Below are 13,577 nucleotides of genomic sequence, written 5' to 3'. Positions count from 1 at the left end.
TGAAAGCGGCCGAAAATGGTCAATTCGAGGCAAATCACCATCGCGGACAGTGGTGCCGTCACCGGAGCACGGCGGTGCCGCTGTGCCATAATTCTGGAATTGGCCTAAAAAAGTTTTTAATACCAATTTTTAGATTTTTAGGGTATTTCTAGGTACTTAAAGCGTGTTTTAATCTTCAAATGAAATTTCAGGGAACCCGGAGATCACTAATAAGCGCAGCTGAGAGTCTAGTATTTCGGACACCAATTCGGGTAAGAATCTCTCATTTTATTCCCTGTTATAGAATTGAAGTTTAATTATAAATAATATGATATTTTACGTAATTTAGAAAATCTCGATAATTAATTACATGTTATTAATGGAGTCGAAACTGGTTATTTATCACTGTTTATCCTGTTTTAACTGATTGGTTGATTTTACAGTTTTAAAGACATAATAATACGCTAGAGTTGGTAAGATGATTCAGTTGTGTTTTCTTGATATATGTATTACTAGTTTTGCATAATTTACAGTTAATTTGTGAAAATAAAAATTAAATGTAAACGAAAAATTGCTTGATTAAGTGAATGATTGAATGGTAGACTTACTAAATATCCTGAAAGATAGTGGACAGACCAGATACATAGGGAACCCTATCGTGAACGTTGTCTTATACCGGACGGGGTATCGATGATTGGTATTTTGGCGCTCATACCGGACGGGGTATGAGAACGAATCGTTTCACCATCATACTAGACGGGGTATTGAGGGATGATATTTTTGGTGCTCATACAAGACGGAGTATGAGGATGGTCAGTTAGTTGACAATGTTGAATAAAAGTTCACGCTTAATGGAGACATCTCTATGAACTCCAATGGATACCAGTAGGCAGATAAAAAATTAAAAGTTGTTGTTCTGTTTAATTGAATATGAGATTATGATACTGTTTGTGTTATTACCTCTACATGCCGGTTTTGAAAATCTCGCTACGGTAAGTATGCAATAAATGATTTTATTGATGATAAATGAATTTACTTAAATTAAGAGTTTTATTAGTTGTTTTTATAATTTTTACCAACCTTTATTTCTGTATCGATGAGTAGTGTGACATTCTTACTGGGGTAGTGTATATCACTCTTTTATTAACTATTTCAGATCAAGAAGACAAATATCCAGATTTCGATTCATAAGAGAGTTGCGAATAGGATGCCTAATTGTTTACTTTTTATTTTTTTTTTGATTTTTCGTTTGTTCTTTTAGAAGAGTCATTCCTGTATCCCTATTTAGTATTCTAAATTATTATGTAAGTAATGTAGACCATAACTTTATTATTTTATTTCTGCATTCAATTTATAATTTATTTTTTTTTAAGTTATAAACCGTTATATTTTCTAAACATATATGTGTGTGTGTGTGTGTTATGATTTTAATTTTACATTTTAATGTCTCAAATTGTGATAATCTTTTAAAATATGTCTCGAAGGTCAACTAATTTTATAATTTATTAAATAGAACTTCGAACTCAAAAAATAAATTGTAACGTGAACTTTTTATGTGAATTAATTATTCAATATAGGCTATAAATTTATTCGCAATGAAAAGTAAATAATATATATAATATATGATATATATATATATATACATACGTACATGAAATTTAATATACATGGCCAGAATCAGATTGATTTTGCAATCATGGACATGTTTATCACGTTTAGATCAAAACAAAATTTAACTAGCTATGTTGCCACGAAATATGTGAATAGAGACAAATAATAATATTCTAATATTTGTCATATAATATAATATAATATAATATAGTTGATTAAAAAATTCACAAATTATTGTTCAAATCATTAGATCAATAAAAATAATTATAAAAATTTATAAAATAATTTTAAAATAATAATATTCCTTACGTCTATTGTAAAATAATAATAAGATACAATCAAATATATATTATTACAAATATATGTGGATCAAATTAAATTATTACATACTCACGAAATGTGAAGTTGGCGATAATATGTTTTTCATAAATCTAACGTGACCCGGAACTAAATTATAAATATAAAAAAATATATATATATAATAATAATAATATGACTAGATTAAGTTTTGAGATATCACAATAGATTTAATATTTACTTAATATTTGAGGAATTGACCTTCAAAATTTAATAATGGGTATTGAATATAATAATTATATTTTATAATATGGTAAGAGAATTAAATTATATAGGTTATATAGCCAAGAATTACGAACAATATCTATACATGCAAAAAAATTAAGTTATTTTTTAAAAAATAGGAAAAAGGCAGAATCGATAAAAGGTACAAGTTGATCCTATACATTCTTTCAGCTAGGTTTAGTCGTTGTATTCGGATAAGGTCACCGATTTCAAGAGGGAATAATTTATATCCCAATAAATACAAAATAGTTATGTTCTTTTTTTTTTTTTTTAAATATATATTTATTTTAACTTTTTTATCAATTTTTTTTTTGCTATATTATATATATATTTTTGGGGTCATATAATAGATATTTTTTTTACAGTTAGAAGTGGAGAGTTTATCTCTTACATAATAAAATATATATTTTTAAATAACAAATAGAGTATAAATTATTATAATAATTTTTTATATGAAATAATTATTTATTACTAATTAAAAATTATAATATAATCTTATTTAAACAAGAAAAATAATAAAACTGGTACGACTTAAAATAAAAAATATAGATGACTGAAATTGATTCGTGGGACAATATTATTAGAAAATATAAAAAATAAGAATCATAATGTGGGGTCTTTTATAGCTCCACGAGATTCTAATAAGATGATAACTCGATGGTCGAAGTTATTGACAATAAGGATAGGGGGAGGAACACGGGAGGGGTGGAATCCAGAGGACTTATTTGAAGAGAGAAAGTTGTAGGACTGAGTAAAAAATGATAAAGACACTATTTAAGTAGTAGTATGTTGAAAAAAAAATATTAAAATAATGAGATATGAGTAAAAAAATATTAAATTTTTTTATTAATATTGTTATATCAGTAAAGTTAAAGTAGAATGATATATTGATAATTTTAAAATAAATTTTATGTGATTTTTCGACATCATTTACTGTATCAACGCGTATAAATGTAGTTAGAAAAATTTAGCCGAGAAAATTTTTGTCACATATTTTAAAGTTTATATAAATTTTTTTTTTAATAAAAAATATACCAAAGGAAAAAATTTGGACATTCTTGTATAATTCAGAAAGTATGTTGATATTTTGGTCATTTCTATTATATATATATATATATATATATAGAGAGTGAGACTAAAAAGCCCAAAGGAAGGCCCGGCCCACGTTTCATTTTCACTTCAAACCCCACCGCATTCCCCCCCCTACTTCCGCCCAAAAATAAAAACAAAACCCCGACGTTTCTTTTACTTATCCCGATTTCGGACACCACAAACGATCTGCTCGCAGCACAGGTCCCTCTCTCCGCAGCTCTGCGTTTGCTGGCAGCAGGCAGCAGGCACCAGCTCTCTTGCATTTTCTGGGTAACTCGCGACGGAGCCTTAATTCTTTTGTACCTGGTGAATTTTTTTTTTTTTTTTTTTTTTTTTTTTTTTTTTTTTTTTCTGTCTATTCGAGTTTTTATGTTTTATCGGGCTTCTGCAGTTCCCATATATTTTCTTAGGAGTTTCCGCTATCTTCAAGATCTGTCAAGCGACAGAAGAAAGCGGCTTTTCTCTTTCGCTGCCGAAGTCTGTTTTAGTTTATGCCTATAGTTTAGGCTTGATTAGGGAAAAGGATTTAATGTCGTAGGTGTTTGGGATTTCTTCGATTGCAAGTGTTTGGTTTAGGATTTCATAGGAATCTACAATCTAGGAAGATGGTTGCTGTGGCTTGCTTATATATGAACATATATATATATATATTATACATGTATGTATATATATGCAAATTGCAGAAATGAAAATTTCAGAAAATAATAAACAAGAGTTCTTGACTCTGGGGATCAATGGCTTTCCAGTGAGCACCGAACCATAGTCCGGAAGAGGTCTGAAAAGAAGGAGACTGGTGAAACAGGATGAGCACTAGACTTCAACCTTGAGTTGACCCGTAACTTTAATTTTAGAAAAATATAAACGTTAATTTAGTCAACACAGTTTGGTTTTAAGTTTCAATTCCATAAATTCTCCTCTGATTTGGGGGAGAAGAATTTTGGGCCACTGGAAGGGAATGAGCTGAAATGGTTATCCTCCTTCCCTTCCCATTCCATTAATGATAGACCTCCCAAAAGTTTATTTTAAAATGTATTTTCTACTTCATTTCACCCCCTCTTCCAGACTTACATACCCTTAGTTTGGCAATTTCCTCTGTGTTTTTCGAATTCTTTTATTTCTTTGCCAAGTTTTCTCTAATCTTATGCTTTCTGGATGGGTTGGTTTCGGAAGCCGTACTTATCATACATTAGGTTTCTTTTTGGTGCTTTTTGCTTTTTATTTGGTTAGAGGTTTCTCCATTTATTTGATTTTTTCTGTCCCCAGTGCAGTGAGAATTTGACCATGAAATTGGACAGTATTCCTTGGGAAATAAGTTAATGGTAACGTGATTATATATGCGCGCTTATCAGATCAGTTATGCCTTCTTCGTGGTTAAATTATGGTATTTCATATTAGAGGTTCTTTGCCGATTTCTTCCGATACTGCAATGATAATTTCACCTTAAAATTAGATATCTACTTCCTGGGGAATGAGTTAATGCTATGGGATTAATATTAGTAGTTTGCATTTTACTTTGGGTTTGCTTTGGTTGTTTTATGTCATTTAACAGATCAGAGGTTTCTCTGTTATTTGGTTCTCTCTCCTCCCCTCCCCCCTCCCTTCTACCCCCATATGCAGTGAGAATTTTGGAACTTGAAAAAATTGGATTTGTGGTTCTTGGGGAATAGCTTAATTTTACTACAATTACATGTGTCTGTCCTCTCTCTCTCTCTCTCTCTCTCTCTGTCTATATATATAATGTACACATAGTTGTTTGAGACCATTTTCACGTATACAATAAAATTGCAGCTTAGTAGACCAAATGTGGGTTTAGTTGTTATGATATTTGTCCCTATGGTTCTATTCACATTCTCTCTCTCTTCCTCTCTCTCTCTCTCTCTTGGGGGTTTGCCAAGGTTATTTGATTTCCAATTCTAGAGAGGTAATAGTAGTTTCCATGACCATGAGTCTTTTGCTTTTTTCTACAAGAGTAGTTATTTGATAGATTTTCCATTCACTTGGATTGGCTAACATCTAGTGGCTAGATTCATTTTCTAGATTCATTTTTGGTATACTTATTGAGAATCAAGAATATCATATAAAGCTGTCTCTATAAAGGTGTTACAGTGTGGTGATCAACTTAATTGATAGAGATACACAATCATAATTGGTTTACTTTTCTTCTTTTTGTGAAGATTTGTTTGCTGTTGAATTTTTGAAATCCTTGTATCCATATCACTTTTAAATTTCATGGGTTCCCATGAACTCTGGGAACAAGCATTAATTAGACTTTGATGATTTTGACTAGCATATGCTCATTTGCCTACTGGACGTGCATCGTGAATACTACAAAAACACAGACAGTAGAAAAGAATATGGTGTCTTTCATGCTGGTTTTTGAATGTGTTTTTTATACAATTGAATAAGGACAGGTAAAATTTTGTCACTATTCCTTTCCTTAGAGATTATCTTCCTTGTTTAGAAAAACTTTCAAACTAGCAAATAAATCTTTTGTTGTCTTTGCTGGTAGTTTTATAACTGTTCTTTATACATTTGAGTAAGAGAGACGGATAATTTTATGACCATTTCCCTAGAAATTACCTTCCTCAGGGTTAGTTGTTTAGAAAAACTTTGGAGCTGGTGAATCTATTATTTATTTTCCAGGCTAATTTCTTCAATACTGTGGAAAAGGGAACTGAGTAAGGTAAATGCATAATATATGTCAATCTTACTTGATCTCATGACACAAATGCTTTCTTTATGATAGATGACAAGCGCTTGGAGAAATATGAGCTTTGCTATCATACATAGGGATATAGAGAGGGAATGGGAGAATCAGGGTGGATGTTGGTATTATTTTTAATAATCGGAGATTCTTGCTCACTCAGAAGATCTATACGTCTGCAAAAAAAATCAGGGGAGGATGAGGAGATCAAATTAAAATTCAAATATATTATAGCATTGGAGCACCTTGGAGCAAATGAGCAATGGAGCTTGTGGAGCACTGCTCACATGGAGGATTGCTCACTTGGTTTGCTTTGCATCTTGGTTTTACATGTCTTTGTTACCATCTAGAGTAGATGATAAGGATAAATGGATACTTGATGGAGCGAGATACACTTTTTTATAAGTACAAGGGGTTACTTTTATTTACTTCCTTTATTTTTTTTATGCAGGAAGACATTTGTTTTATCCTCTACCATAAAAAATGAGTGGTCGATTTTCCCGAACAATTTATGTTGGCAATCTGCCTTCAGATATAAAAGAATTGGAAGTTGAAGATCTGTTCTATAAGGTTTGGATGAGATTTTCATTGAGCTATTTATAGTTGACTTTGTTGTATATGATTTTCATTTACTTTGTTCCTATAAGGAAATGATTTTCCATTTATTTTGGGTCGCAAATAAGGTATCGAATATGAGGTGTAATTTCTGTGATTTGAATGATGAAAGTTGCTAACCATATACCATTGTTGTTTATGGTGACCAAGTTTAGTGATCATGATATTTTATCATTTTGGTGGCATTCATAATGTTTGTCTAATGCCTTTTATGAAAATTCTAGTGCCTGGTTGATGTGACTGTACAACCTTGGTATAGCTCTTTGGGTGGCATGTGTTCTACCGTTTGATATAGTTTTGTTTTTCTGTCAGTATGGTAGAATACTGGATATTGAATTGAAGATTCCTCCTCGCCCTCCAAGCTATTGTTTTGTGGAGGTACATTTCATAGCTCTTGTTGTAATTGACCATGCACAAACATAAATATATTTTGTTTGATTGTTTTATGTTTGTTTTTATTTTTAGTTTGAGAATGCTCGGGATGCTGAAGATGCAATTAGGGGTCGTGATGGCTATAACTTTGATGGCTGTCGTTTAAGGGTAAAAAACAAGGTTCATATTGTTTGTGTTAGTTATTTTTCTTTGTGATTATCTTAAATTTCTTTTCTTTATCATTAACACAGGTTGAACTTGCCCATGGTGGTAGAGGGCAATCTTCAAGTGATCGTCGTGGTGGGTATGGTGGGGGTGTTGCTCGCTTTGGCATATCACGTCATTCTGAATTTCGAGGTGTGTACAGTTGCAAGAGAGGATGCAAAACCAATTTCCTTCATTTTCTGAGTTGGATTTTGGTTTCTTTTGGATTCATGCCAATACTTCTAATTACAACATCTATTACTCTTGCTTGTGTAGTTATTGTTCGCGGACTTCCTTCTTCTGCTTCATGGCAAGATTTGAAGGTTGGAGAAACATTTAATTCGTGGGACCTATTTTGGCTACTTTCTTATGTTGCAATCTTATTAATACTTTTATTTCAGGATCATATGCGAAAGGCAGGCGATGTTTGTTTTACTGAAGTTTCTCGAGACAGTGAAGGTATGCCCTACTTAATATTTTCCCATTAGCCATGTTGGCAATTTTTTTCTTCATTTTATTTGGGGATAGTCAAGAAATTTGCTAATTGGTACTATTCGGAGAAAGCAACGTTTCCTTTTTTCTTAAATTTTTTTATAATATAGTAGATGAGTTTCTCATGAGATACTTCTTTTGCTTCTATGTTCTGTCAAGGTGATAGAATTTAATTTGCATATACTTTTCATTTTCCTTCTGGTTTTTGACTAAAAATTAGGTTGGTATTTGCGGAAGTGGGTATCTTTATTCTTTTGTGGAGATAGTGCGGTTAAAACTTGGGATTAGTGTGGATCTTGCCTTGGGAATGATTGAATATCTCATTCATGAACTCTATATATTCAGGGACTTTTGGAATTGTTGATTACACTAATTATGATGACATGAAATATGCTGTAAGTTACTTATGCTCCAATCTTCTTTTCTCCAATCCATCATTTTATGGGTTTGTCTTTTTTCTGGGTCAAGTTTGACAAATGTTTGCTCTTGATTTTCAGATCCGGAAACTCCATGATACTGAGTTTAGAAATCCTTGGGCAAAAGCATATATTAGGGTAATTTTTCTACTTATTTGCTTATTCATTCTTTCATCTGGGAAATGGTAACAAAACGGGTTCAGAATTTAGAGTGAAACCCCTTGATTCGATCCTATATTAGCCCCTGCCCCATAATTGTAATTTGAAGGTCTGATTTTACCTAACGAAAGAGAAGCCAGTGGAAGTTGCTCTTTTTTAACTAATTATGCATAAAAAATGATTGACAAAGCAATTCAAGGATGGCATAAATATACTAGCAATCTTTTCAATGGAAGTGAATGTCTCTTTTTGGAGGAGATTAAGGATTTATGTAAAGCCAACAGAGTTATGATTAGGGACTGCCCATGCCAATATGGCAAAGGGAGAAGAGTAAAAGAAGAAGGGAATTAGATCCAAAATCGGAAGTTGAGTTGATGGCATGGCAGCTACTGAAGTGAAAATGAAGAGAAAGAGTAAAGAAATGTATATTAGTTGCTAAATCAGTACTATCCATGGTTGAGGCAAGGCCGTTTGCTATCCATAATTCATTTTTATTGAAACCTTTAGTCCGTAATCTGTTTGTAGTGTTATTGTTTGCTAAGTAATTGATATTTGATTCTAAGTTTTTGATCCTGTTAATATGGAATGGGAGTATACCATCTGGTTTACATTTACTTTATCCAGTTCCTTTTAACAGTCTTGTGACTTTTGGTGGCTTTTTATTTGAAAGCGCTGGACTATATAAGTAAGAGAAAAATGATGGTTGATAATTTTTGTTTTGATAAGTTAATGACTTTAGTTTGTAAATCCAACTGGTGTAGGTGAAGAAATATGAAGGGAGTCCGTCAAGGAGCAGAAGCAGAAGCCGGAGCCGGAGCCGGAGCAGGAGCAGGAGCAGGAGCAGAAGCAGAAGCCCTAGGAAGAGCCGGAAGTATAGACCTTTTTCTCTTCTTTATATATGAAGTTTGGCTAGGTTGCCTTATTTAACGTGAAACTTTGTTCTTTTTATAGTAAATCATTGGAACGATCAGTTTCTAGATCAGTGTCAAAATCTAAATCTGCATCTCCTGTTAAATCTTCAAGGTGACTGGGGTTTTTATCCCCTCTTAGGTTTTTCGTTGTGCTTTTCCTTTTCTCAACTTTCTTACCCGTGGAAGAATCTCTTTGTTCTGTACAGGGCAAGATCTAGATCCAGGTCTGGTTCTCCTCACAAGGTAAATTAAGTTTTAAGATCTGAATATATAGGGGAAATGTTTACTGTGATTTAATTGGTAGGTCTTATAAGAATAAGATCTGAGAGAGATTGGGAATATGCTTCTCACCCAAGCCATCATATGAATTTCCAAAAAATTCTAGAAGCAAACCTATAAGGGGATGTTGGCTGCACTAATATATGCATTCAAATTTTTAAAATTTCTGTTGTAAGATTGTAATGATCTTGTTTATATTTTTTCTCTTTTCAGGTGCAATCAGGCAGTGACTAATCAATCAAAACATTTCTTCAGCCTTCTTAGTTGCGATTCTGCGGACAAGTTTTTCCGGGTTCCTATATTGACTTGTTGAATGTGCTGAATTTGACTATCCTGGAACCATTGCCTTTGAGAACAGTTAGCTGTATTTTATTGCAAGGCTACGATGTTGTGTGATGCCTGTGAGCTTGAAGAGATTCTAGAGTAGTTGAATGTATTTTGTTTTGGAAACAAATGATGTTCTTTTATGCCTGAGGCCTTGGAACTTAGCTTTCTAATATCTATTGCTTGTCTTTTAAAACTATGAAACGTTTTTTTTTCCCCTTTTTCTGTCCTTTTTTTAATTCTTTAATTTCCCGAGTGTGTGATTACTCTGAGGACGTTTGAGAATGATCTTTGTCGGGATCCGAATATGCTTTTGTTTAACTCTGTTTAGGGAAGAATTGGTATCGCTTTCCTTTCAACTTCTCCTATTTCTGGGTTTCGTGCTTAAAACAGATGTATAAATGAAAGAAGGGAATAAATTGAATAGTTGAATGGATTATTATACATATATGATAAACTAAATCAAGTTTGGTATCTGTTTTACTCAACCTTTTAGCTTAGATGAGGTCCCATTATAATCTAATAGCACTGCATTTTTGTTTTTCATTTCAACTTGTTAAGCGCTCTGTTTCTTGCACATCAGTTACTTGTTTTTGGCTTATTATTCAGAGGGGATTGCTTGAAGATTCTTCCTATTTACATGCTGTAAATGCATCTGAGATGAATTGAGGGATGCTGATTATAAAATTATTGTGTGAATCTGTTGAATCGATGTGACACTGCTATTTTCATACATAGGGTTACTTATGGCAATAACAAATTTCTATATATTTTTGCACAGAGGTGTGGGTGTTTGCATTAATGGATTCTTCGTTTTTGTATGGATTAATTTGGTAAAAGGAGCAGTGATGGGAAGGGTAAAGTAAAAAGTACATCTGCATGCTTGATTATAACAGTAATAATTGTTAATAAAAACAATAAAAATGTCGCAAATGTAAGCGGACACGGTTAGATTAGACAAAATTATCGATCACTCGTTATTTAAAATGGTTAATATTTTATTTGTATAAAAGTAGACTCGAGTTGAATTATATTTTGCAAAAAAAAAAAAAACGCAATCTAAATTTAAGTTGTTAATCCAAACCCTTTCTGCAAATTTTTTGTTTGAGATTGAATGATTTTATGAACTTTTATTTTCAAATAATAAAATTTTTGTCTAGAAAGAATGTGATCTTAAACAAAGGAAAAGAGAAACAGAAACATGTTTTTGCTAGATTACAATGGAATTATAATGTGTTCTTTTTTTTTTATTCTCTTCATCCAACGTTCTAATTATTCTGTCTGGGTCATCATACTTACCTACCAATACACAGTCGTTCTACTCTCTTCTGTTCCTTTCCATCCTCTGTACCCGGTAGCAATGTGTGTGGTAATCCTTTACATGTGCTGCTGCTGTTCGTAAGAACCTCATTTTTTCATGTAGTTAACTGGGCATACATGTGTATAATTCTGATTCTGATTAGGTTTTGCTCAAGTCTGTGAGCTCTTCTGATCAGTTGTCACTGCTGGCTCTCCTCTGCTTCCTCCTCCCAATACCTCTCCAGCTGATGCTCCTGCTGCGTGAATCGATGTTCATTGTGGTGGGTCAACATTATGCCACGAAAATATCACATTATACCATGAATTTACACAAGCAAGTACTGAAAATTGTGAAAGATTACCAATGGTTGCGAGTGACTGAGTAGGTGTAGGAGGGAGAGGCATGAGTCCTAAAGCTCTAGAAAAATAAGGGTACTGAATCATTCTGGGGTGCATGGTTGGTCCAGAAGTAGCCTGTGTCTGTGCATATAAAGGATAGTAGTAATTCAAGTAGAACCCAGGAGAGCCAGTTCTGGGATAGGTTCCGAGCTGTTGCCCTCCATATATATTGTAATGGTCCTGCAACAAAAACAGTGGTTTCAAATCAACCCTTTTCATAATTCCTATTCTTCTGAAATGGGTAATTCATTATAAATCATGAACATATATGGGTTAGTCCAAAAATTTTAGGTCTTTGGTTAATCTATACAAAGAGAATAGAAGTGAGAAAATGAGACTGACCATTGCATACATGTCTTGTGGGTAACCAGGATACCTAAAATCGTATTAGAAAATCCATGAGCAAAAATTTATTAGCTATTTTAGGATCAGTTGGTAAATGAAATATTTATTTCATAATTTAAACGAAAAAATAAAATGAAACCATCACATTTTTTTTTTTTAACTCTCAAATCACCAAATAAGTACTTTGTATTACAGAGGAATTCAGAACATAATTCTAAATTTTACCCATAAGCCGTGTAAGGTAATGCATATGGAGGTGTTGGCTGGCGGAAATATAAGGTTGATGGTGCCATGGATCTGGCTGCAGGTGGTCCAAATTTCCCCATTCCTGATCAGGGTTTTAGCAAAAAAACTAAAATGGTAAGAAATTAGTACAGAAGCAGAGCAAGGTAAAATCATAAATGCAAATGGGACCAAGAAAGCTCTTGGCTCTTATTTTACCACTGTAAGATTCGTAAGTTAACAGCAGCAATGCCGTTTGGCTGGTAAGAAAATAACCAGAGAATCAAAACTTGAAAGTGAAGAAACCAAGTTTAATTATACCCTGTTGAGGGCGATTCTTTTGAGCACCCAGAGATGCAATATTACAATTAGCTCTTCTCCCATCAATCACCGGGTAAGGATTCTGACAAGCCCTTAAAGCCGAATCAGCATCCTTAAATGTCACCTGGATAAAAGTTAAAATCACCACGATCAAAATCTTTATATACACATTTATTTACATATATATAGAGAGAGAGAGGTAGAACGTTGGAGAGAAGGTGGGTGATGTGGTGATTATACTAAGTTAAACTCACAAAGCCGTATCCTTTTGATCTTCCGGTGTTCTTATCATGGATGACAACAGCTTCAACGATCTCTCCGAACTGCTCGAAGTAACCTCTGACGGCGTCTCTTTTAGTCTCCCAAGCCAAGCCTCCGACAAAGATCTTCGTGAAGGTCGTGTCGCCGGCAGTATTTGTCTCGTTCGCCATGATCTTGTTGTGTCTCTGCTGAGACATGTTTATAGAGATGTTACAAAACCTAAAAAAGACCAGACCGGGTGAAGCAGAGAAGATTCTGAGCAAAACCCAGACGGCCAAAAATGGTGAGGAAGAAAGAAAAGGAAGAAAAGAGCCGTTTTGATCAGAAATCCACAGCGAGTCTCCTGCTTTTTTCAATCTTTTATATGTTCTTTTTCTACAGTCCCCCAAGTCTGTTTTCTCTCCCTCAGATTCCCCCCAACAAAGATACCCTCAACAAGAAATATTATTGCCGTTTGCTGCCATTGAAAATGGAGAAAAGAAAAGAAGAGAGAGTGAGAGAAAACGGAGGAAGAAATTTCAAATAAATAAATAACGAAGAAGATTTATGGAGAATCAAAAATAATGGAAAATGAAGAGAAAAAAGGAAGAAGAAAATTCACAAAACAACAGGAACAGGAGATTTCCAAGAAATTTATTTCCATTTTCTTCTGATTATGATGATTATTATTATTAATTATTACAATTAAGTATTAAGTATATGAATAATATATTTCCTAATTATCAATACTTAATTACTGTACACTTTTAATGGGTCCAAACATATATGCCTCGCTGGATCCAACTCTCTATTATCTATATCCTCTTTTCTTTTCTTTTCCTCCTTTCTAAACCAGTCGACATACATTTTATATATATATATATATATATGAGTATATCGTTTTCCATTATTAATGAAATATTTAATCTAATGTCAGCTTACAGAATTTCAAATTTATTATTTTAATTTTACGTAATCAATTCCATTCAAATAAATTCTCAGCATATTATT

The 13,577-nt window shown here is 33.1% G+C and overlaps 2 protein-coding genes across 9 annotated transcripts; one reads left to right on the top strand and one right to left on the bottom strand.

Annotated features, from left to right (window-relative positions):
- Positions 1-3,376: 3,376 nt before the first annotated feature.
- On the top strand, positions 3,377-9,957 carry SR34A (SER/ARG-rich protein 34A). Of its 7 annotated transcripts, none has more exons than XM_088210886.1 (13): positions 3,377-3,534; positions 6,420-6,538; positions 6,896-6,961; positions 7,049-7,123; positions 7,207-7,312; positions 7,436-7,482; positions 7,561-7,618; positions 7,997-8,046; positions 8,149-8,205; positions 8,988-9,097; positions 9,178-9,249; positions 9,344-9,380; positions 9,630-9,957. In XM_088210886.1, the coding sequence occupies exons 2-13, from the start codon at positions 6,452-6,454 to the stop codon at positions 9,648-9,650; spliced, it is 786 nt and encodes a 261-aa protein (XP_088067012.1). In that variant the 5' UTR covers positions 3,377-3,534; positions 6,420-6,451; the 3' UTR covers positions 9,651-9,957. The 7 variants fall into 7 exon arrangements, with proteins under 7 accessions (XP_088067012.1, XP_088067011.1, XP_088067008.1 ...); XM_088210885.1 differs by having other exon boundaries at positions 3,379-3,534; positions 6,011-6,538; XM_088210882.1 differs by having other exon boundaries at positions 3,386-3,534; positions 4,528-6,538.
- Positions 9,958-10,961: 1,004 nt separating this feature from the next.
- On the bottom strand, positions 10,962-13,192 carry LOC110821679 (uncharacterized). Of its 2 annotated transcripts, none has more exons than XM_022051608.2 (6): positions 12,581-13,192; positions 12,327-12,450; positions 12,009-12,111; positions 11,781-11,814; positions 11,402-11,618; positions 10,962-11,293 (listed from the first exon to the last, which is right to left on the bottom strand). In XM_022051608.2, the coding sequence occupies exons 1-6, from the start codon at positions 12,782-12,784 to the stop codon at positions 11,211-11,213; spliced, it is 765 nt and encodes a 254-aa protein (XP_021907300.1). In that variant the 5' UTR covers positions 12,785-13,192; the 3' UTR covers positions 10,962-11,210. The 2 variants fall into 2 exon arrangements, with proteins under 2 accessions (XP_021907300.1, XP_021907293.1); XM_022051601.2 differs by having other exon boundaries at positions 10,962-11,296; positions 12,581-13,190.
- Positions 13,193-13,577: the final 385 nt, after the last annotated feature.

This window comes from Carica papaya, chromosome 9, assembly GCF_054855325.1.
Source record: "Carica papaya isolate Zhongbai chromosome 9, ASM5485532v1, whole genome shotgun sequence".
Taxonomy (NCBI): Eukaryota; Viridiplantae; Streptophyta; class Magnoliopsida; order Brassicales; family Caricaceae; genus Carica; species Carica papaya.
This window is presented reverse-complemented; position numbering and strand designations above follow the sequence as displayed.